This window comes from Carassius auratus, chromosome 9 (assembly GCF_003368295.1).
Source record: "Carassius auratus strain Wakin chromosome 9, ASM336829v1, whole genome shotgun sequence".
In the NCBI taxonomy this organism is placed as follows: Eukaryota; Metazoa; Chordata; class Actinopteri; order Cypriniformes; family Cyprinidae; genus Carassius; species Carassius auratus.
The window spans coordinates 33,683,188-33,708,236 of NC_039251.1; the positions used below are offsets into that span (position 1 = coordinate 33,683,188).

The 25,049-nt window shown below is 36.9% G+C and overlaps 2 protein-coding genes across 5 annotated transcripts; one reads left to right on the forward strand and one right to left on the reverse strand.

The window, feature by feature from the left end:
- The first annotated feature begins 1,240 nt into the window (after nucleotides 1–1,240).
- Nucleotides 1,241–19,863, forward strand: LOC113109109 (integral membrane protein GPR155-like). 4 transcript variants are annotated; one of them, XM_026272662.1, is made up of 16 exons: nucleotides 1,241–1,399; nucleotides 2,738–3,217; nucleotides 4,538–4,937; nucleotides 6,747–6,915; nucleotides 7,719–7,874; nucleotides 9,105–9,188; nucleotides 10,055–10,175; nucleotides 11,677–11,761; nucleotides 12,234–12,324; nucleotides 12,758–12,917; nucleotides 14,843–14,929; nucleotides 15,438–15,577; nucleotides 16,214–16,309; nucleotides 16,404–16,468; nucleotides 18,384–18,518; nucleotides 18,673–19,863. In XM_026272662.1, the coding sequence occupies exons 2-16, from the start codon at nucleotides 2,791–2,793 to the stop codon at nucleotides 18,863–18,865; spliced, it is 2,409 nt and encodes an 802-aa protein (XP_026128447.1). In that variant the 5' UTR covers nucleotides 1,241–1,399; nucleotides 2,738–2,790; the 3' UTR covers nucleotides 18,866–19,863. The 4 variants fall into 4 exon arrangements, with proteins under 4 accessions (XP_026128447.1, XP_026128449.1, XP_026128448.1 ...); XM_026272664.1 differs by having other exon boundaries at nucleotides 16,463–16,468; nucleotides 18,673–18,812; XM_026272663.1 differs by lacking the exon at nucleotides 14,843–14,929.
- Nucleotides 19,861–24,370, reverse strand: scrn3 (secernin 3). Its single transcript, XM_026272666.1, has 8 exons — nucleotides 24,196–24,370; nucleotides 23,688–23,844; nucleotides 23,424–23,605; nucleotides 22,065–22,264; nucleotides 21,764–21,976; nucleotides 21,498–21,660; nucleotides 21,233–21,413; nucleotides 19,861–20,991 (listed from the first exon to the last, which is right to left on the reverse strand). Exons 2-8 carry the CDS (start codon nucleotides 23,841–23,843, stop codon nucleotides 20,830–20,832), a joined length of 1,257 nt encoding a protein of 418 aa, XP_026128451.1. The 5' UTR covers nucleotide 23,844; nucleotides 24,196–24,370; the 3' UTR covers nucleotides 19,861–20,829.
- Nucleotides 24,371–25,049: the final 679 nt, after the last annotated feature.

Below are 25,049 nucleotides of genomic sequence, written 5' to 3' on the forward strand. Positions count from 1 at the left end.
CATTTGCATGTGTGAATATGATATTTACCCAGCAAGAAAACAAAACTGAAAACATCTGAAAAATGAGAACTGAATCCACACATCAAAAACAGGATATCTTGTAAAACACTGATAACCAGCTGCGGATATCAAACCAGAATTTAGAAATAACCTCACAGTAAAAAAAAAAAAAAAAAAAAAGGCAATGAACCGTTTCAGGAAAAGAAGAACAAAAGTCACACAGCTACACCTCAAAGTGAAATCTCGCCTGTATAAAATCGCTAACAGGGTAAATCTTAAACATAAATATGTAATGTGTCTCCTTAACTTTTGGCTTTCACAACTGGATATGTGAGATAAAAGACAAAACTTCATGCCTTACTGAGGCTTCAACACCTAATGCACCATGATAATACATTTACTATGGAAGAGATCTACATCACATAGTTTTGGATTATTATTAACAAACCAGTGGGTATTGGATACTTTATAATAGCCTTCAATTGTAATTCTAACTCCGTATTTATTACTAAAATCATTATGAGATAAGAAATACACATTTGCATCTTATAAATCATGAATAAAGTAATGCCTTGGCTTTACTGTATTGTTTTTAAATGATACCTGTTGATAACTACAGCCCTATTGTTAAAAAAAGTGGAGTTGTGAGGGGAAAGGTTATGGGCAAATATCATTTCCCAAGAAAGCAGTTATTTGTAAAAATTAAAAACCTTTAAAGGTATTTTCAAATAGATCAAGAAGACATAGCACAAATTCAAGGCCACCAATGTTTTTGAAAATATGATTAGGAATATGGCACCATAACCCATTTTATTCTGAATGTACCAAGAATTGATTTAAAGTCAATGGCTTTCAAACAGTTCAACCAATAATCCTAAAACATAAATAAATAAATAAATAAATAAATAAATAAATAAATAAATAGCAGTGAATCCTTAATTTAGAGAAATGCTTCCCTCTATCGGTCATCACGAGAACCTGGTCGTATTTTGTATTCTGTCAAATGAATTGTTTAGTTTTTGATAATGACTTTATAATTTTAATATTATTCCCCATATAATCGAGAGATTTCATAACAGTCTTTAATAAAAGAGTTGTAGCTGTTAAGTCTGTTTGGGGTTTATGCAAAGAAGCAGGTGCAAGGTCCCTGCGCATGCGCAGAGTCTTGGCTGTTGTGTGCGTGTGCGTGTGTGCGCGCTCGTGCGCGTGTTATACACATAGACAGTAAAAGAAGGTTATACAGCGATAACAGACACATGTTTCCAGCAGAGTCGAGGCGGAAGAGCTGTCATGGAGCTGAGTTCATTGCTCAAAGTCATCTGAATGAGACAGAATGAGTGAAAGTGTGTTTGTGTGTTTCTCACACACTAGATCGGATTTACAGGAATCAGCTGAGCCGGTGAGTCTGTCAACTATTCACTAATGTACATCTAAACTAGACTGATCTGATCATTTGACCATGCGCAATCATAGCTGACTAGTAAATTAGTCTAGACTAGCAGACTAGAAGAAAGTGCCACAACTGGATATTTACTCCGACAGCAGGACCATGATATTATTAATGATATGATTGGGAGAGTAATGTAAATAGTTACGTAAATATGTGTAATCATTCAGTATTATGGTACTATCATCAGATGCCTTCTCTGTGTCATGATACAGCGCTGTCTGAGTGCAGGGTCCGACTCAAGATATATTCCCATTATATATACACCATGAGACCCTTTTAAACCTTAAAGTCTGGGATACTGAATGCAGTAGTCAGAATATATGTGTACACACACACACACACACACACACACACATATATTAGTGATGTCAAATGATTAATCAGATCCAAAATAAGTTTTTGTATACATAATATATGTTTGTATACTGTTTATATTTATTATGTATATATAAATACACACTCATACAGTATACATTTTATAAATAATATTTACATGTATTTAAATTTAGATATTTATGTTTTCATTTATATTATTTATAAATATATTTCATATAAAAAACATTTTCTTCAGTATATACTGTATGTGTGTGTATTTTTATGTATATAATACATATACACAGTACACACACATATTATATAAACAAAAACTTATTTTTGATGAGATTAATCATTTGACTGTTCTAATATATATATATATATATATATATATATATATATATATTTTATTTTATATATATATATATATATATATATATATATATATATATTACACAGTCAAACCAAAATTTATTCAGACACCTTCAAGATTCACATTATCACTGGTAGTCCACTGTATGAAGATTTTTTGGGTATTATATCACTGTTCACTTTATTTTGCCATCCTCATGTACATAAATGAACTAGTAAAAAAAAAAAAAAAAAAATCTAATATTATATCTGGTGTCTATAATCTTTGGTTTGACTATATATTTAAATGGAAGGTAATTGAACCTTTATACAAAAGACAATATAAAACTATGAAATGATGAAAAAGAAAATCTAAAAGAGTTTGCATATGTGTTATGGCTCATATAGTACGATATAGTGACAATACGGAGCTAATGATGAGGATTAGAAATTCATGCATCAGATATGATATAATAGGCTTCATAAGGTTCGACTAGACAGTGCCACATATATTCAAATAGTCACATTGAAATATTCCCTTGATATGTATGACTGTTATATTTTGTGCAACACAAGACTGTCATTTGAATAAACGAATGAGTTATTTTCCTTTGCTTTCAGAGTGTTTTGGTAGTTGTCTGCTGGGTTATGAGCGGCCAGCGGTCAGCCTGAAGATGGGTCATCTCTCACTTAATATCTCCATCTTCAGCAGCAGGAATGGATCTGACCCCCCCTCCGTCCCCCCCTGTATGTCCATCGACAAGCTCCTTCCAGCCCTGCTCGAGTGTTTCGGGATCATTCTCTGCGGATACATCGCAGGCCGTACAAACATCATCCCAGCTACACAAGCTAAAGGACTGGGCAGCTTCGTGTCCAAGTTCGCACTTCCCGCTCTGCTCTTCAAAAACATGGTGCTGCTGGACTTTGGCGATGTAATCTGGCCGTTTTTCTTTAGTATTTTGGTGGCTAAAGTGTCTGTGTTCTTCTTTGTGTGTGTCCTCACACTGTTGGTGGCGGACAGAGAGAGCCGTTTCTCCAAAGCTGGCCTCTTCTCCATATTTGCCACACAGAGTAATGACTTTGCTCTGGGGTTCCCTATAGGTAAATAAAAAAAAGGAGTAGCCATAAGCACAAAAGAAAATACTACAGCATTTGTCATAGAGCTGTTATCATAAGAAAACTCCATATTATGGGAAGCAGAACAAATCCAAACATAGATCTACACTCACAAATCTTGAAAAACTTGAATCAGTGATATTTCCGACTGTTCTTTCTTTCTTTCATTTGCCCAAAGTTATCTTCAAGCATTATGAGTTTGTAGGTTATTTTTCACAGTTGCATGTGAACGCATTTCCAGGGTTTGGCACATATTACTCGCTTGATTCACATAATACCTCACCTTCCCTAAACTTTAATGTTAAGAAGTAAAACAACATTGCGATATCAACACTGATTTGCTAAACTTAAACAAAATCATAATAACGATTAATCACATCTAAAATAAACGTTTTTTTTTTTTATATAATATATATATGTGTGTGCGTGTGTGCGTGTGTACTGTGTATATTTATTATGTATATATAAACACACACACACACATAGAATATATATTTTTAAATATTTACATGTATATTTTTATATTCTTATAATTTATGTTATATATAAATACAGTAAATGTATATATAACAACATAATATATTTTTCAGAAAAATGCATGCGTGTGTATTCATGTTTACAAACAAATATACACAGTACGCACATATGTTATATACTCAAAAACTTGTATTTTGCATTTGATTCATTGTTGACCGCACTAGATTCAGCCATGGTCCATGAATACAAAGAATAAGCCTTAAGGCTGCTTCAGACCAAAAAATGTTGTTTTTAACAATAAACGGCAAAATAAAAGAAATAAAAAAGATTTGTAACTGCACTCTGCTCATAGAATTAGAAGGATTAATACAGTGTTATAGATATATTTATCGTACTTGCTGTGCATGGGCCTTTAACCTGTAAACACATATAGTGTTGGATGATAGTGGTGTTCCATTGACCTTTAACCCAGAAATTGTGCAAACAAAAAGCCAAATGGAACTGAAACATGAATCTGTGTGTGCTTTGCTTCTCGTTTCCACCACATTATGCTGTTCCAAACCCATATTATCTTTCTATTTATCTTTTTGGTGTAATAAAAGTGGAGCATTTGCTCATATTCAGCCATGGCTCTTAAAACCAATGCTGTTTGGTGCTTTCATAAATCTATGGTTTATAAAAAAGAACACAATTGACATTGAGAGAAGCATTTCCTTTTATGAGGAAAGAAAGAGAGAAAGTCTTGGAACCAGATTAGTGTGATTAAATAACGGCAAAATGTTGAGTGTTGCTTTTATCTGACACTAATCGTCTGTGTCTCCTCCGCAGTTGAAGCTCTGTACCGAAACACTCATCCTGAGTATCTGCAGTACATCTACCTGGTGGCCCCCGTCTCCCTCATGGTCCTGAACCCGCTAGGCTTTGCTCTCTGTGAGGTGCAGAGGCGGAGGACAGGGGAACCTCAGCCGCAGAGGAAGCTGGAGGTGCTGGGTTCGGTGCTCCTTCAGGTGGTCAAGAACCCTATCGTCTTCATGGTGGTGATCGGGCTCGTTTCTCACTTCCTGCTGGGCCAGAAGATCCCGGCCTTCATGCAGGAGTTTGTAGATGGTCTGGCGAACTCATTCGGAGGAGCAGCGCTGTTTTATTTGGGTCTGACCATGGTGGGGCAGCTGAAAAAGCTCACCCGCTCCACTGTGGTGGCACTTATTCTCCTCATCACGGCAAAACTGTAAGTCTACCACGCAAAAAGTAGTAAGAGTTGAAATATTCTGTGGAACACCGAATCAGAAGTTTAGCAGAATGTCCACGCTGCTCTTTTCCATTCAAACTGTTAAAGGGACAGTTCAGCCAACAGTTAAAATCGCTTTCTTGCCCTCACACTGTTCCAGAGCTTTATGAATTTCTTTCTTCTGTCGTACACAAAAGAAGAGGTTTTAAAGAATGCTGGTAACCAAACATTTGCTGGTATTTTTTATACAGTACGAAGAAAATTCATTTAAGTTTGGAATAACTTGAGGGTGAGTATATGATGACAAAGTATAAAAAAAAAGAACTATCCCTTTAAGATTTTAAATAGTCCGAAAGAGCACCATAAAAATAATCCATTTGGCTTGTGTGCGAAAAAATCATAATCGTGATTATTTTGGTCAATATTGTTATCACAATGTTTAGTGTTGCACGAATATGACAAAAAAATTATAAGTGCATATATGTTGATTATTCCCTTGAAATTGTACTTGCGATTATTAATAACTATTATCACAATTTACACTGAATTTACACTGCTTTTGAATAGTATAAAGCCTCAAATATCAAATACTGTATATATGGGACTGATTTCTTCTTTAAATTATAAAAAAAGTAAAAATATGAATGGTATTATATCGAATAACATAAGTGGACTTTGAACGATTACGTAATTGTGGCATCCATAATTGTAATCGCGATTAGAAATTAGATTAATTGTGCAGCCCCAAAGTTATTTAACACAGTTATGAGTGGACCGCATGACCAAAACATCATATGAGTGATTTATTTAAAGATAGCAATATACATCAAATATATATTTTCTGTAAATAAGGTTACTATGACATCTACATTTTATATACCAGTGAAATTTCAATAATCAACACCACAGCAGAATAAGATAACTCATAAAAAATCCTCAAAACAATTCATATTTTCACACAGTTAATAATACAATTTAAAAACAGCCTGCTACAGAAATAAAATAATCGAATGTAAATAAAACAGCATAGTCTTCATTTTAAGAATTAAACTTGCTTTGTTTCTTATTAAAGCTACAAAAGTCTTTCAGCCAAAAGCAGTAAGTCTTTGTATTTTGTAGTTTGATTAGTATTAAGCACTTAGTCTTCAGCAGGAATATTAGGCTGCTGTCACTTTAAGAGCTGCACGGATCCAGTTGACATGAATGTTCACAGTACAAACATGAATAAATCTAATAAACGTTAGTAAAAACCAAGCAGGTCCTATTTTGCGAGTCACATAATTTTACTGATTTGCACTTGAAATCGGGCTTTTATGGAGGTGCACATGTGCACTGTTGGAAAGGGGCAAAATAATGTTTTATCATGATTATTGTATTTTCATAATCGTTGAAGGCCGATATCAAAATCAAAACTGTATTTCGATTAATTGCACCGCTCTAATTCCAAGTCTTCTGAAATCATAATATAGCTTTGCTTTGTTTTGATTGAACCTTTAGAGGAACATCAGTAGTGTATCAGAATTACATTTATCTTCACCCACATTATTAGGAGTGATCTTTGCATGTTTTACTGAGGCGAGGAAACTAGTTTAATGCTCTTGCCTTCAGGTTTTTAGATTGCAGGTAGTAGCTTCCAGTGAAACTGAGTTTCACTGTACAGTGTTGGTCCAATGGGAATGTTTCGCAGAGTTAATCCATCTAGATTTAATGCACAATCTTCGTTAGAGGACAGTCACTCTGCTTTTGTGTGCAATCTTGTGGTTTGATTGCATAATGCAGAACTCCTCTGTTGATCTGTGGCCTCTTTAGGCTGGTGATGCCTCTGATCTGTAGAGGGATGGTTGAGGTCTTGGACCGTGGAAGCAGGAGCTTGTTGAACCACACCAGTCTGTCAAACTACGCTTTCCTGTATGGAGTCTTCCCCACGGCCCCGAGTGTGGCCATATATGCATCACATTACAACATGGAGCTCGAAGTGGTATGTGCATCGTGTAGATGTGTTTTGAACCTTTATTTATTTATTTATTTGTGACCCTGGAGCACAAAACCAGTCTTAAGTCACTGGGGTATATTTGTAGCAATAGCCAAAAATACATTGTTTGGGTCAAAATTATTGATATTTTTCTTTTATGCCAAAAATCATGATATTAAGTAAAGATCATGTTCCATGAAGATATTTTGTACATTTCCTACCATAAATATATCAAAACCTAATTTTTGATTAGGAATATGCATTGCAACTTTAAAGGTGATTTTCTAAATATTTAGTTTTTTTTCCACCCTTAGATTCCAGATTTTCAAATAGTTGGTTCTCGGCCAAATATTGTCCTAACAAACCATGCATCAGTGGAAAAAATTATTTATGATTTTTTTTTAGATGATGTATAAATCTTTCAGTCAATTTTAGAAAATTGACCATTATGACTGGTTTTGTGGTCCAGGGTCATATTTATTTAAGAAAACAAGTCAATAAATTGATAAAAAAGTGACAGCATATCAGAATGATTTCTGAAGGATCATGTGACACTAAAAACTGCCGTAATAACGCTGAAAATTCAGCTTTGCATACCAGGAATAAATTACACCTCGAAAAAAATCAATTGTAATATTATTTTACAAATATTACTGTATTCCTGGTAAACGTTAAAAAGGTTTATAAATCTCAAACCTTACCTGACATTACTCCCATGGCACACTTAATTACATTGTAACCTATTTTGATTGACTCGTGTAGATTATGGAAGTAGCGCCCCAGTATCTCCTCTTATTTGTCCCGTCCAGGTGACCTCAGGGATGGTGATCGGCACGTTTCTGTCTGCTCCCATCATGTTTGTGTCGGCCTGGCTGTTGACCATCCCGTGGATGGACTCGGATCCACTAGCGTCAGCGCTGCAGCACGTCAGCTTCAACATCAGCATCATCAGCCTCTTTGCATTGGTGAGTGTTGAGGCTTTTCATCTCTCTTCCCTTCACTCTTCCAGTTTTGTCTTCCTCTTAAAGACATGAATAGTTACAGTGTGTTGATTTAGTTGTGGTCGCTCATGCTGGTGGTCATGCAGGTGATTATTATGGGATGAAGGTAAATCCATGTTATTACCAGTATTGCCGGAGATGTCATGGAAACTAGGAACTATGCTGTTTGAAATCTGAAATGATGTTTTTTGTTTAATTTTTGGGGTAGTTGAGAAAATATTTAATGATGCTCTGTCCGGATTTTTGTTTGGGTCTATAAATGTATTCAAAATACATTATTAATTTATTAAAACATTAAATGGATTAAAACACTATTTATATATTCAAAAATAAACAGAAATTAATGTCCAATTGTTGGAGAGGGGTACAACTGTCCTGGTACCATAATGAGTATCAAAAAGAAAAGTTCTTAAAAATAAAATATTTTTTCTTTATCTTAGTACCGTTTTAAGTTAGTTCAAGCTGTAAAATGTCATGTGACATTGAGTAATTTATTTTGGTATTTTTCTGGAACAGTTGGAACAGTTCTTCCCTGTTCATGGTCTTAAATGCCCTCATTTGTCATTTCAGATAAGATAAAGCCATATCAAGGTTATTTATGTAAAAACTGATAAGAGTTCATTCAGCCATATGACAAAACGCTGATAAAAGCAGCTTGTTATTTGGTTTTGATATCGAACATGCACACGTTGAATAAAGGCCGGTAAAAGTGTTTACATGCAAAGTGAAATTGGGTTAAAGGGCAATAATTAATGTGCACAGATCAGAAAAGAACTGCTGGTGATGCATGATCATACATGTTATCAGGCTATTAAGCATAATCATTATAAGATGCATGTAAACATTTTTATTTACAGTTGTTATGATCATTGAAATTCAACCACTTCGCAGAATGACTTGTGTAGATGTTAGCTGCAATGTTTCAATCTCAGATTGTGTCATGCTGTTGTTAGATGCATCTGTTGACACTTCCTTCCTCTTTGTGTTCAGCTTGAGGAAAAAACAAGAAACTGAAGTTTGGTTTAAGCTTATACAGTATATAACAATATTCAAGCATATACATGCACACACACTTTGATAGGTTACTGTAGGTGTATGTTCACACTGCACTAGAGGGGATGCTAAAAGTATTCAAACTCTGGCCTGCACTTCTCTGAAATGCTCTGTTCATGTTTGTTCCTCCTGTCCCTGCAGGTGTGGAGTGTTGCAGTCATGCTACTGAGCAGAAAATTTCACAGAATTCCTCACATTTTCACCATTAATCTCTTTGTGGCGCAGGTGAGCTTGAAATTAGGATTTATTTGGATTATTTGTGCATGTATGAAATAGTACAGCCACAGTGTGTGCACGTGTGTGTATGTTCTACAGTGAACAGGGGATGCAAAATACAACGTAAAAGTTGTTAATGTAAACAATATCATGACTAACATAAAGAGTATGAACATTATTAATAGCAGTAGCAATACAAATTCAAGTTATCTAAACAACTGCATTCAAGTGTATCATTAATATACTAAAGACAGTTACAAGTTAGCTTACATATAAAAATAATACTATGAAATATATGAAACTACTGTATGTGCTATTATAGGAGCTTCGACATTTGGCCTAACTAGATCTGCTTGCAATGTACCTGAACGTATACATATTATTTTAATTATTATTTGAACAAGTACAGTTCTCATATGACATGTAAAATATTTAAGATTGAACAGCTTTGAAGGTAAACCGATAAATACAGAGTTCTGGCATGAAACTCTAGATGGCGCTGTCTGATAGGTCTAACTCTATCTGACCTGATGACATCATTATCACATGGCACAGCTGATTGGTTCTCTCCTGTATCGGTAGCCAATGAGCTCTCTGCCTTACATTCAAATATATGACTAGTGCTTGCAGCAGCAGTGCAGCTTGCTTCAGAAACCCTCCTCCTTCCCCAGCTCCACCTGTATAGATCTGCTCCAAGGTGATTCATGTCTGCTATCTATGGGTCGTATTTGGGCTTTTGTACAACTGTACTTTTCCATTTATATCACAAATATGTTTCTGAACGTTTCAATTAACACGAACGTGCAGTCAAAATGCAACCTGGTGATTTTTTCACTGCACATTCTGCACAAACTAATACTGCTGTGTGTTTGTAGCTATTAGCCTGTGTTGGGATGATAGCGTGGAAATTCATGGCGGAGCAGGACAACTTCCTGGGTCAGGTGTTGACCTTTACTCTACTGTACGGCTCTCTCTACAGCACCTATATTTGGCCTGGTGAGTCATTCGAGTTTGTCTGTTTCAAAACATCTGATTCAACACCATTAAACATGACCCGGTCCACACAACAGCATTAAAAACTGTAGGAGAAAATAAATATATAAATAATCTATCTATCAAAAAAAATGTGGAAATGAAAAATGGAGAGTGGACTTGTCTAGTTTAATCAGGTGTGGGTTCTGTGATGCAACTATGGTATATCTGCTGCCAAGAGATAAACTGTAATGTAAGCAACTAAACATTTCTTATGTAAGTACGTGGATTAATCCAAAGTTATGTCATGAAACTCTAGATCCCCAGGCCAAGCCAAACTCAATCGGATTTAATTACATAGTTATTCACACGGCACAGCGGACTGTTTTCTTTTGCATTACCAGTCAATGAGCTCGCTGCTTAGCATTCAAATACTTAGCTTGTGCTAGCTGTAGCTGTAGCAGCGGAAACCGTCCACCTTCCCCAGCTCCACCTTATTGATCATTGGGTAATGTTATGCATGTTATATATGGGGGTTATTTCATAAATGTTATATGTGCAGCGGCAGTATTTCATAAATGCTCCCAGCAGCATATCTGTGGATGTGTTGGCAGAAGCCAGCATTAATACTGGTTTTGCCACAGCAGATCTATTCCACCAAGACCAAACACTATATAATTGTTGTGTATATTACTCTCCGAGAATTGTTATGATAGAACTATGGAAGAAAATCAATTGAGAGTTTCTTTTTGTCAAAGTAACAGGCTTTTAGAGGTTGTGTTTGAATAATGTTATTTAGGGATGCACGATTTTGGATTTTGCCGATATCCAATATGCCGATATTTTTCAACTCATTTTGGCTGATACCGATATCGATATATCTCCTTTTGTTTGGAAACAAAACCAAATCTCTCCTGTGTAGAAATTATATGCAAAATATATTTTATTTTGGTTAGTTTTTAAAAAGAACTTATTTGCTAGAATTAAACAACAATGAAGTTTTTTTGACAGTACGTTGAAACTTTGAAAATAACTATAGCCTAAATAAACTATTTATCAATCGCTGCATTTTTTCCCCCTCAGAAAGATGCAGTGTTAACTCAAACATTCTATTTCTAAGATTGAACATTTGTAGATGGTCTAATGCAAAAAAAAAAAAAAGTGTTTAGAGCTTATGATTTGTTTTAAAAAATAATAAATATCACACATTAATGAAAAAAATCAGTATATATAAAGTTAATGTGAAAATTAAAGTGTGATGTTTGATTTTTTTTCATGTAAGCTATTGCTTCTGACCTTTAAATCAAAGCATGCTCATTAATATGACATCAATAATAGCTTTATTTAATCATAAACAGTCTAAATTTTCTTTGGGTAGGCTATTTTACATTTAATTTGATTATAAATAGCTTAATTTTCCATATCGGGCCAATGCCGATATTGACTACTTAGGCCATTATCGGCCGATTCCGATATCAGTCTGATAATACCATGCATCCCTAATGTTCTTCATTGTGTTGTGAAGGTCTGATCGCTCTGTCTCTGCTCTTCGTGAGGAGACGTGAGGAGGTGAACTTCAGGCCAGGGCTCACTGTGATCACTGGCTGGGGGTGAGTGGCACATACAGGACAGTTACATAATGACCAACTGCGTTACTGTATGTGATGAACATGGCAGAATCGATCGATGCTCAATAATATGCTGCATGCATACTGCAGTATAAACTGACTATTAGGTCTGAGATTGTTTCTCAATATATTACAAATAAAATTTAGTTTTACCATTATGTCAAACTAAGTTATTGTTGTGATTTAATAAAAAAAAAACTCTAAAAAAAAAAATTCTAATCAGTGATTCAATTACACCGGTTTTTACCATTGTTCTTCTTTCACAGTATCTTTGTAATATTGCGATTCGCCTTGGATCCAAATAATTTGGTTCTTCTAACCTTTAATTGAAGAAATTCTGAAGGCTGCTGAAACAGAGCTGGCAGTCACTATTGTGCTCTATTAGACAACTGAAATAAGTCTTTCTGAGCCAAAAACCCTGATATCTGCCGTTGTTTGTCTCTGTGTCGTGCAGTGTCCCAGTTCTGGCTGTGAGTGTCCTCCTCCTAACAGGGGAAAGATTACCAAACACTATCGACTCTGCATTCTTTTATGGAAAGACACAGGTACAAAACTGATGAAAGAAAGCCTTTCACGCTGTGCACATGCCCTGTTTAAGACTGTGTGCGCAGTTACTTTGCATCTGATCTGTTTGTTCAGATAATGTCATCAGAGTTGGTTGATTATTAATGGTGTAAAGATAAGAGTCAGACTTAAACACAGTCTAATGTTTACTGGATTTCAAGCCACACATGAATATTGCGAAAATGCAACAAAAGCTGTGCTATCAGTGCGAACCAGGCCCAAATATGACAACAACACTAGAACAATGTGTAGTTGTATGTAATTCAGCCCATCAGATTTCATTGTTTTCTACTGTAAGATGTTTACTTGTTTTAATCTAGTGTTCCCCTAAAGTAGATCAAGTTGGTATGTTACTTATAAAGGACATTCATATAATGAGTGTATTTGCACTGAAATGTTGTTTGTGTGTTGTAGGTGACGTGCACGTCTGTGGTGTTATTCGGGAGCATTGTGTTGTGTGGCGTCTCGCTCACACTACTCAGCAGACGAACTCAAGACTATCACAGCCTTGAACGTGGATCGCTGTCGGACAGCGAGGAGGACACACACACAGATATAGGCAGCATCAACACAGGTGCGACACTCACTACTCCTGTTTTGTGAAACTATGGGTCCAGAATCAAGGGAATATCAGAATATATCTGAAGATCGATCACATAGATTATTAGATACACTTACAGTGTTCTGTCACTTCACAGTGTTCATGCACATCCTTAGTAATAGTAATATGTATTATGGCTCTGCGGTCACTGAATGTGACCCTGGAACACAAAACCAGTCTTTAGTGTCATTTTTCAAAAACTGAGATCTATAAATCATCTGAAAGCTGAATAAATAATCTAAATTAGGATAGGACAGTATTTGGCCGAGATACAACTATTTGAAAATCTGGTATCTGAGGGTGCAAAGAAATCAAAATACTTTAAAAAAAAATCACCTTTAACCCTTATGCGTTGTTGGGGACGTTTTCGTCCACTAGGGGGTAAAGTTGAGTCTTATTTTGGCCACAACTTTCTCTGTGTTTGAGCTAATGGAATGATTTTTGGTGACAAATCTTATTTTGACCTTATAGCTTCATATACAAGTCAGAAACTAAGCTTTTTTGCACAGGCCTATCTAAAGGGTTAATGGTCCCACCTAGTGATCAACTGTAAAAAATAACAAATGTTACCTCTTTCCAACAGTGAAAACCACCAACAATCAAGAATCTCACACACACACACAACCACTATAATTTGCTGTTATACTCCATATAACTCCATATACAAGCCAGAAACTAAGCCTTTTTTTGCACAGGCCTATCTAAAGGGTTAATGGTCCCACCTAGTGATCAACTGTAAAAATAACAAATTTTACCTCTTCCCAAAAGGAAAAACCACAAACAATCAAGAATGCATGATTATATGGTGTCATGGCTTTGCAATCAAAAAATGTCGTTATAATGGAAGTCAATGGGGCAAAAACAGCCACGAACAGTAAATGAGGGAGAAAAAAATCTAATGCTGCACAAAAACTAAAAATGCATCAAAGCCAATGTTGCTACTAATCTTTGACATGACCAAGACTGTTATAAAAAGTAAAAAAAAAAATCCAGTCACAATTACTTTTATATTGAAAATAAGTCATTTTGTGTGTTTTTCCCCCACAAATCAGTGACATCATTTATGAACTTTGCAATTAAAGAGTTAAAATCTTGGATTTTTTAAAAAACATTTGGTAGTTTTGATCAGGACTGAAGTTGATTAACATATATATGCAAAAAAAAAACACATTTTTACAGCAGTTTAATTGAGTGGAGGTTTCATCCCGAACATAACAAAAGGGTAGTGAATTTGAACAATGCACAAGGGTTAAAGTTGTCCAAATTCTTAGCAATGCATATTAAAAATCAGAAATTATGATTTTATATATTTATGGTAGGAAATTTACAAAATATCTTCATGGAGCATGATCTTTACGTAATATCCGAATGATTTTTGGCATACAAGAAAAATCTTTCATTTTGACCCATACAATGTTTTTTGGCTGTTGCTACAACTATCCCCGTGCAACTTAAGACTGCTTTTGTGCTCCAGGATCACAAATATAGTACTGTATTTTATAGTGAAATGATGTTACATGATCTCGTGATGTCACATTTAGTTCAGCAAGATATCATCTCAGAAATAAAATCCTTCTCTGCATTTTCAGTGTATTTTCTAGGAACATTTGAGTTACGGAGATAAGACAGCCATCACATCAGAAATGGAAGTCAAGCGTGCTGCATTGTGGGATACAGTTATCCACACTGTGTTCGGGTTGTAAGCAGCTCATTATAGATTCATCTAGTTGTTTCACAAATACAGAAAATGTTCATAGTGCATACTATTTTGATAATGAAAATAGTAGTGATCAAAAGTAGAAGTTAGTATATGCCGTTCAGAGCCTGCAAAAGAACCAAAGATAAAGCCTGTGAGAGAATTTGCCTGATGTGTGTGTGTGTGTGTGTGTGTTTGTCAGACTGTCAGATGTGCGAGTGTGTGTGTGGCCCTCTGCAGTCCGTCCCTGACACGACAAGCACCAGAGAGGAAACACCTATCCAAACAGGTTCTCTCTTTCTTACGGTTCCTGTGCACACACATTAGACAGACGAGAGACTGCCTCATCTTTATACACAGAAAGCATCTCTTTCTGCTCTCTGTGCATTTTCAGTGTAGATGTGAAGTCTGTTTCAGTCTTGAACAGCAGCATGTCAGAAACATCATCTGCAACGCACAGCATCAGTAATGCAGATGAAGAACTAAAAGCTATTTTGATATTATCGATATCTGTTCCTCATATGTGGGCCACGTTCTGGATACTTTTAAGACCTTTTGAGCATGACAGACTAGGTCAACTGTACTTTATAATATGAGTGATATTATATGTATAGAAAAGTTGCTTGAAAATGAGCGTAAACTTAGGAGTTTGAAATGAAATCGGGTGCCTGTTATAAAATAATTTTCATTAGCACACAAACTCTTTCTTTAATGACTTCTGCTTCAATAAAACATCACTGAAAATCATTGCAATACATTTTGAAAGGCACAAATGTGTATTAATGTGCTGTTTTCAGGTCAGTGTAGCCAGCAGTGTGCGTCCACCAGCTGTCTGCTGGTCGAAGAGGAACAGAGAGAGGCAGACAGACAGAACACAGACATACAGTCGACAAGACATGTGCTTGTGTGTCTGTTACTGACCGTCAGTCTGCTCGCTGTGAGTACAGCCAATCAGCATGCACATCTAATTATACTGGTACAGTATTACCATAAAAATGTGTGAGGGTCAGTAATGTGATGAATCTTTGTTTTTGTCCAGATCTCTAAAATTACACAACCTCTTTTATGATGAACATGATATTTTTGTGTGACCAAAGTATGACCAAAAAGCTTTTTGATTGCTCTGCATATGAGTCACCGCATTAGTTCATGTCAATATGCATGCTACTCCTCTCTGTGGATGGGGTTTCACTGTTCTTCAGAGACTAGTCGTTCTTCTGTGAATCAGTTGTGTGTGTGTGTGTGTGAGAGAGTGGGCATTTTTTGTGACATATCAGGACACATCTCTGTATAATGACATGGGTATGACACATGTATTACAAGGAGAGGGTGACTTATGAGGACATAACCCATGTCCCCATTTTTCAAAACACTTATAAATCATACAGAATGAGTTTTTTGGAGAAAGTAAAAATGCACAAAGTTTCCTGTGAGGGTTAGGGTTAGGTGTAGGGTTGGTTAAGGGTGATAGAATATACAGTTTGTACAGTATAAAAACCAATACACCTATGGGATGAACACACTTTACACAAAAACAAACGTGTGTGTGTGTGTGTGTGTGTGTGTGTTGTAGAATCTCTCCAGCTGTCTGTGGTGGCTCTTTAATAAAGATCCAGGCCGGCTGTATCTGGAGCTGCAGTTCTTCTGTGTCGTGGCTAACTTTGGGCAGGTAAACCTGTGTTCCTGTCACATGTGCTGTGCTGAAGTCTAACTACAACTTTAACTGAAACATTTACTCTTATTGTCTTTTGTCTTCACTGCAGGGTCTCATTTCATTTGCCTTTTTCGGCCTTGACAAGCATTTGATTATTTCTCCATTCAGAAAGAGGTAACTAAACAAACTCTAAACTTAGGCTTTATTAAAGGGGGTCACATCATGATCAATCATATTTGCGGCATCTTTTGAGAAATTATGAAAACATACTTCCAATTACAATCTCCAGTTCATGAAGTGCATTTATTGAGATAAAGCTGAAAAATGGCTTGTGTCATGCATCTTCCACAACTTAGAGCGAAGGAATTCATTTGAATGCATTAAAAATGTGTAACACTCCACGTTTACACATTAGTGAGGAAAAATACATGCAATTCATTTTCTAACTTGCCCCAAAAAATGGGACGGTTCTAGGTTCAGTGGATATTCCACTATTAGTTTCTGAGCCAAAACATCCACCTGTAATATTTGAAATACTTGTACTGCTCTCTGTAGTGCACTCTTTTATGCAGCACTCTGTTTGTTAGTCAGGATGACAAAAAGTGACGTTTTGACTCTGTTTTGCCTCACGGGTCCAACAGTGCTCGTTAAAATAACTGAGATGGCCACTCAAGTCAAAGTAGGTTTAAAGACTGCTACTAAGGCACATTATAAATGCATTGCATATCCTCTTTTATTTACCTGCGTGCTGCCAAGTCAAGGTTAGTTAATTCAGGATAAGCTGTATATTGAATAAATCCTTAAATGGCTGTTTCTGGCTGTGTGTAGCATTTTTAGTTAGGACTGCTTTGTGATCCTGTTGTGATGCAGTGTAATGCAGCTTTGCAAAGCTGATATTGAAGGACGGAGTATTTAAAAACCTAAATACGGCAAATACTGTCTCTGATTGAATATTCAAGTATGGCATTTTCATGAGTCTTAATGGCACAGCTGCCTGCTTCATTTCAAGGGTCAGAGAGAGGGTGTAAAATTGGCATAAAAAAACATTATTGACATATTTATAAGTGGTGGGGGGAATTAATAAATAATTATTAATCCACATTTATATAGCCTTTGGAGTCAAATTACTGGTTGAATGTCATTGTAATGTTTTTTCCAAAAACAGTTTTGAAAAATGTTTTTTGTGGCTTTTCTTCAATAAATGGCCAGGATAGAGGAAGGAGCTTTTATTTATAAAGAAGTAGAAAAATTGTTTTTAATACTCCACCCAAAAATAAAAAATACAAATTGTTGGAAATGTGCTTATCCCCAGGCCATCCAAGATGTAGATGAGTTTGTTTCTTCATCAGATTTGGAGAAAGGTGCATTGCATCACATGTTCACCAATGGATGCTCTGCAGTGAATGGGTGCCGCCAGAATGAGAGTCCAAACAGCTGATAAAAACATCATAATAATCCACTCCAGTCCATCAGTTAATGTCTTTTGAAGTCAAAAGCTGTGTGTTTGTAACAAACAAATCCATCAAGATGTTTTTCACTTTAAACTACTGCTTCTAGCTAAATATAGAAGTCTTCTATACATAATATTGCTTTCTCCAGTCAAAACGTTGTCTTGTCTGAATCAAGAGAGAAATGTGCTCCGATCAGACACTGTTTATGAGCAAAAAGAGTCCAAAACAGTTTAAAAATAAATATGTGGGTACATTTTGATGTGAGGGAAAACAGGGGATGGACGTTTTCACTGGAGGAAGCCTTATTATATTATTGATTATAAACTGGTATGTTGGCTAAAATTGGTGGTTTGAAAAATGATGAATTTATCATGAACACAGTTTTTCACTTCATAAGTCATTAACTGATGGACTGGAGTGGATTATTATAATGTTTTCATCAGCTGTTTGGACTCTCAATCTGACGGCACCCATTCACTGCAGTGCATCTGTTAGTGAGCAAGTGATGCAATGCTGCATTTCTCAAATCTGATGAAGAAACAAACTCATCTACATCTTGAATGGATCGAGGTTGAGCATTTTTTAAAGTATAACACATGCAGTAAACCGATCCGGTGGCCTTCTGTGTGTTGGTAAAGGTTAGCGAGCCTGTGGCAGGGCTGGGGTCAGGAGGTCACCGGCTCTGCAGCGTCCGAGGAGATCAGACTGACCTGTACTCAGTTCCTCACATATCATAAGGAGCAGTGTGTCAGAGACATCGTTCACAAAAAAAGGTGAGAGGTCCTCCACTGCGCTCCTTTTTTTGCAATGAATTAACCATTCATTTGCATGCATTCTTTGTTTTTAAATGATAGTATAATTTAGCATGTTACGTCATGTGTCTGGTTTGGGTTGGGTGCAGTGGGTGACTCATGCTCTGCTGTGCAGGTGTGGAGAGAGCAGCAGCACAGAGACGTTTCTGGGCAGTGATCTGGTGCGCTGGCTGCAGAGCGTGGGGTTGTCCCGCGCCCCGGACGAGGCTCTGGCGTACGGCTGTCGTCTGCTGGAGGGAGGAGTCATCCAACACATCTCTCTCCAGCACGGCTTCCAGGATCAAGCCCTGCACTACCGCTTCACCTAGAGGCTGACACACGCACAGTTCACTGAACTAGTTGTTCTACTGATACTATAGCAATAGTCAGATGTGGAAGTAGTTAGTTATATGAGGTCTTGAGAACTTTAGCTACCTCACACAGACCAGGGTGACTGGAAATCCTGGCCATCTCTTTTAGTTTATTTCATTATTATAGTCATTAATATATATATTATTAGTATTATTGAAGTGTCTGACATATTCATTTAACTGTTGCTGCAGTTTCGTAATCAGATTATTATTATTTGTTTTACATTATTATTATTATGTGGACAGTTAGTTTTTTTTTATTTTATTTAAGTCATGCCAACTTACAGTTCCCACAATAAAACATTTCCCCCGGATGAATCCTTCCGGACTGATTAACTTCAATGAAAGTGTTTATTGACTGCATGGGACATTTGTGCTTCACACAAAGAATATATTTAGGCTTTTTATAATAATTTTATAATAATACATTTATGTAATTCAGAGGTGAATATACCCAGCCCCCAAAAAACTAAACATTTGAGCTTATCCTTTAAATGAAAGTACTATTCTGTATGTACATGTTACAGTACATTATAGTATAATAACTGGGAGAATAACTTAGCTTATACTTCCCAGTACTTTATTTGGGAAGTACACCATAAGTGCATATACTGTAAAATAAAGTGCAATCCATTTAATAAACAAAACTGTAATAGAATTATTGTTTTTTTGACAACAAACAGTGTATGTGTGACTACTAAAGGAACAATACCAAAGACAAAATGGTTCAAAACGCAGTCACATCTCCATTATTTTTGTAGCGTAATTCCAAGTGATTCATTATCTTCACAGAATTGATTGGGTTCCTCTCATATCCACATGAGTGAGGGCGCCAGATATTCGTTGGGTTTCCCTCTGGATTATAAACACACTTCCAACACTGTGGTGATTTATCAGTATTGAGTTGGTCTCTGAAACCTGAATTCAGTGAAACAACAATAAAGACTTGCTCATTGTGTCTGTGGTGTGGGATTTATTTTCTGAATAGATCTATTGTAATAAAGCGGTGGGTCAGAAGGTGCTGGAAACATGATGTTCACACACTCAAACTTTTCTTCAAGTGTTTGTCGAGTGCATAGGATATCTGTGCATCATAAAGACATTGTCTAATTAAAACGACTGGCACTGGATTTCGTGACACATGGACATAAGGCATGGTAGACACAATTTAAGATCTTTGACATAAACTTACCATTAGTTAACTTGAGCAATGAGACTAAACCATGAACAAGTTCAAATATTACTGCGTTCTGTACAAATGATATCCAAACATACAGGAAGTGGCTAAATGATGGCGCTCTTGGTAACAGTATGAGGGCGTTTATTCAACTCTGGGGTCTTTTGTGTCTGAGGGGGTCACGAAGCTGTATGAAGGAACTCCTCAACGCCGTCATTTATTTGTTAACATAGGTTACGTACATTAGCTATCAAAGAATGATCGATTTTAGTTTGTTGAATGTTACATTTACAACTTGAGCTGACATGAACTAATAATGAACTGTTGCATTTTTATTACCTAATATGAATAAAGATGTTTAAATAAATGCTGTAGCAAATGTACAGCTCATTGTTAGATAATGATAATTAATGCATTAATTGTAAAGCGTTACCAGACTGAATAAACTTTGAAAATCCGTAATAAAACCATGAATAATTACATGGTAAACGATGATATTATCAGATAAAAATTGACTTTTTGTTATATCCACATAGGTTAGTATCAGTATGAAATATAATTAGCATCAGTGAAGAGCTAGACAATACATTGTGAGACATGTGATGTGTCAGTTCAGTATCACTTGTATTAAGCCTCCACTGCAATCAATCTGCCATTCAGTGAAGCTAATGATCCTCCGCTCCAAAAGTGCCCAGAGTTGAGGAAACGTGCAGCAATCCAATGACTTTGATTCGTAAACTAAGTCTCAGGCATTGCTATATATGCTTAACTCCTCGTCTACAGTGTCTGTGAAGAGATGAACCAGCAGCGTTGCATCTTCAATCCCTTTAGTCAGATATTTCTCCATCTCTGCCAACTTCTGCTTCTCCAGAGCTCTCATCTCCTCCTCCATCCTCTCTCCTCGCTCCTGAACAAACACACAACGTGCCTCGTTACTAGAATGATACTATAAATTAGATTACACATGTTTAGCATCATTCGAGATGAATTCAAAATATCATGCAACAAAAAAAATGTTTTATGGCTACTGTACCTTTAAGATTTCCATGCTAATGACCTTTGTTATGATTGGCTTAACTCTATGCATGTGAGCTCACTTCCTGTCTTGAAACACTAAGTGATGTGTGATATTTTAGGCACGTGCTCACCCCGCCGCTGTCTATGATGATCGCGGCCCCCTCGTGTTTCAGAAACAGAGGGTGTTTGCGGTTGGGTTTGCTCTGGAAACGGGGTTTCTTCTTCACGGGATCCTCCTCTCCGAAACACGGAGAACACGTGTGCTTCAGCTGCTTTATGTCCACTACAAACACAAAGGGCTTGAAGACAGACCTGCGGACAGAAGAAGACGACACATGAGCCCCGGAGCACACAAGCAGCGGTAAGACTGTGTCCGAGCCTCTGTATGTCCTGTACCGCTCAGGGTCCGGGGTGGCAGTGAAGAAGTGCACCCCGGGGAGGTTCTGGTCCTTCGGGACGACAGACACCATACTCCCTGTGGTCATGAACAACCCCTCCATGTTAATCCCGCTCTCCTTATCCCTCAAAATCTCCATCATCGTCTCTGCTGTGATGTGGCCTGTAGGACAGCAGAACAACTTCTCTAACAATTCAATAAAGCGGTCCATGAATAATCTATGGCACTGTTATTATCTTTGCATGAATTAGCTGCTCATTTTCACCTTGGCTCTTCTGCAGGAGCTTGCGTCCCTCACAGTAGCGTCCCTCGGCCGCCTCGATCCGAGCTGTGTTGGAGTAAGAGTAAACCTTAGCAAAGCTGAACTCAGTCTTTCCGTTCCACCAGCGCTGCTTCTCTGCGTACGTCCTCAGCTCCGGGTGCTCCCTGTCGATCTTAGTCGTGATGGAGTACTCGTTGGAGATGTTACGATAGCCGGCTTCAAGAGAGAGAGACGGAAGCAGGCCTTTGAAACGCTTTGACTGATCTCTGTTTGAAGCTGTGATGGTGCATGCCTCAGGACTTACCCTCCACTCTCTCCGCTGCCCAGTATTTCCCAGCGGTCTCCAGCACCCAGGCCTCGCTGCGGTCTGATATCAGGAAGCTGTTGTGATAGGTGAGTCCACACTCATCCTCCATACAGTTCCCTCCCTGGCCGTGTTTCTCCAGCAGATCTGTTATCACGTCTACAGCGCGCTCCGCGGTGTCGGCCCTCTCCAGAGCAAGCCTACACACAGACAAACAGCATCCAACAATGTGTGAACAACTGCATTTAAAAGCCTAGATTTCTTTCTTCAGAAGATCGTTTGAAAAATGTTGGTAGCCAAAAAGGTTCGGTTTGACTTCCATTGTCATTTTTGTCCATACGATAAAAAATAAACATAAAAACATTCTTCAAAAATATATTTTTACATTTGACACAGTCATACTACATTGGATTTTTTTTTTGGGGGGGGGGGGGGGGGTGGACTAACCCTTTAAAACCTTTATAATGACCTGCACAGATAAATTTAACACTTTATGTCCATGCAGAACAAACCATACAGTTTCGGATATTTTCCTTATTTAAGAATATCAGGCCTGTATTCTATTCTATGTTTTTACAGTATTAATATATAAATACACACATATATGAGGCTGACTGCTGTTAGATTTTACTGATGCAAAAATATTAACATATCATTGTGCTGATACTAATTTATGTTGAATTAATTGACAGATGTAATTAGCGTAACAATACTCAAATAATAATAATAATAATAAAAAAAAATTAAAATCACAGTCGAATTTGTAAAAACGGCTTCTTTGATCATCTTCTAGTCACTTGTACACATCATAAAAGCAGTGTCTAATTGTTTGCCTAGTCATTCTGATAAGACTATTCAACAGAGAACCAGTGAAAGAGATGCAGAGATTATGATTGCGTCCGTTGTCCTCATTTGTAAGTCGCTTTGGATAAAAGTGTCTGCTAAATGACTAAATGTAAATGCATTAATGAACAGAAATCACATTTATGATGTATAACTACGTGACTAGATGATGCTGACGTTTAAAAAGCAGTTTTGAGAATTCCGATTGTGTTCAAACGTAACAAAGCCTCTGAGAAAAATCTATAAATCCCAGCCTTTTAGAATTTAATAATGGCAACGATTCCTGTTTTTCCATCCCCAAATTTAAGACCTCCGGAAATGATAATCAAGGCATTCGGTATAACATCATTTATGACATAAAAAAAAAATAATTTAGACATTTAGAATGTGTTAAAAAAAAAAGAATAATAATAATTGCCAGGCAACATATTTTGAATTATAGAAGTTGAATAAATTACAGTGAATGCTGAATATATAATACTTAATAATAATAATAAAAGAGTTTGTTTGGATGACCTGACGAGATCCATGCCCAGGAGAGCCTCTTGACCGTCCACACTCTCTTTCCCCCAAACCGCCTCGTTCCCGATGCACACCTGATGCTCGTTCGCCCCCATCTCTGCCCCCCACAGCCAGGCGGGACGACTCAGGACCACTGCATGCGTCTGAGCCACCTGCTCGATCTCTATATATGTACACTGATCACAGGAGAATCATTTAATAAGAGCTCATCTGAAGCCTGTGGAGGAAACTACAGCTGTAGCAGAGGTTTTAAAGTACCTCAAGTTTTTCTCCTGGTTCATGGTCTTTGGCAGGGAAGTAGACCACCTCTTGAACCTCATCGCAGGGTCTGTCCGAGTTCTTCCCGAAGACTATCCGCTGACCCTCTGTAGATGGAGGCAAGGCTACAAATGTGTCGCAGGAGGTTGGATACATCCTGAAATACAAAAGATGTAAACACTAAACAGAGGTAATTATTTTTTGCCCGATGACATTTAGTGATCAAGTGCTGAAAAACTATTAATGATACCAAGATTTCTGTTCATGCACTGATGACAATGCAATCACTGATGCATCACACATCATTGACCTTGAAGTAGCTAATAGGAAATAAGAACATGTTTTTATTTCCTTCTACACATAATATATATATCACATCAATTAACTCTTAAAACCGACCTTTGCATGAAACATTCTATAGCACTAACATGGTAGCATTTAAGATGATTCAAATATTACCAGTATTTGTTAAATTCGTCTACGATATGCCCTTTATAATTTGATTTACCTTGTCCAACTCGCGTATGCAGGTACGAAATTAATCACTTCTCTGTTCGATGAGATTAAACGTGTGTTTACTTTCCTTTTCCTTTCCCCATAAACAAAACCGGCCGCAGACTTTGACACAAATCTTCATGCACTGCTATCTGATTCATAACTAATCCACAAATATCCGCTCCTGCTGTCTGACAAGTGAGTCCAGTCGATCCACGTGTGTGTTTGATCAGAGGATAAAGTGGGCGGGGCAACGGCGCATCGGTCACATGGTTGTGCAGCAGCCTTTCTGATTGGCTTTTGATTCCGCTGTCGCAAACACTGCAAGGCATCGAAAATATCAAACAAGTCCTCGTAAAATAAAAAGTACAATATAAATAACAAACATTACAGGAGTGCAAATACTAATATGAAATACTAAAATAATGAAAATCAATAAAAAGAAAAGGAACCGCTTGCATGATTTCACAGTTGTTTGTTTATTTATTTAAGAAATATTATGACGAATTACTACATTCGCTGTACGTTTTGAAATTAAAATAAAAGCATTAAAACATGTTTCCAATGTATTATTATTATTATCATTATTAGTAAGATTTACAAATACAACCACGATGTAGCTATGTACAGTATTTCACAAAAGTAAGTACACCCCTCACATTTCAGAAGCAATTTTAGTTTATCTTCTCAAGGGACAATACTATAGAAATGAAACTTGTCATGGTACATAATTCAGAAAATTTGTCAAAAGAAGGAGAAGATCAGTAACACTGAGTCAGCATCATCAAGAGTAAAATGGGAAGGAAGAAACTAAAAAAAATATTGGATGATCCATTTACTAGCAGAGATGGTGAGAGCAAGAGCAAA

Coding starts and splice junctions, on each gene's coding strand:
- LOC113109109 (XM_026272662.1), top strand. CDS start 2,791: ATGGGTCATCTCTCACTTAATATCTCCATCTTCAGCAGCAGGAATGGA. Junction 6,916..7,718: donor ACAACATGGAGCTCGAAGTG/GTATGTGCATCG, acceptor TGTCCCGTCCAG/GTGACCTCAGGGATGGTGAT. Junction 15,578..16,213: donor TGACCGTCAGTCTGCTCGCT/GTGAGTACAGCC, acceptor TGTGTGTTGTAG/AATCTCTCCAGCTGTCTGTG.
- scrn3 (XM_026272666.1), bottom strand. CDS start 23,843: ATGTATCCAACCTCCTGCGACACATTTGTAGCCTTGCCTCCATCTACA. Junction 23,606..23,687: donor AACCAGGAGAAAAACTTGAG/GTACTTTAAAAC, acceptor TCCTGTGATCAG/TGTACATATATAGAGATCGA. Junction 22,265..23,423: donor CTGGGCATGGATCTCGTCAG/GTCATCCAAACA, acceptor GTCTGTGTGTAG/GCTTGCTCTGGAGAGGGCCG.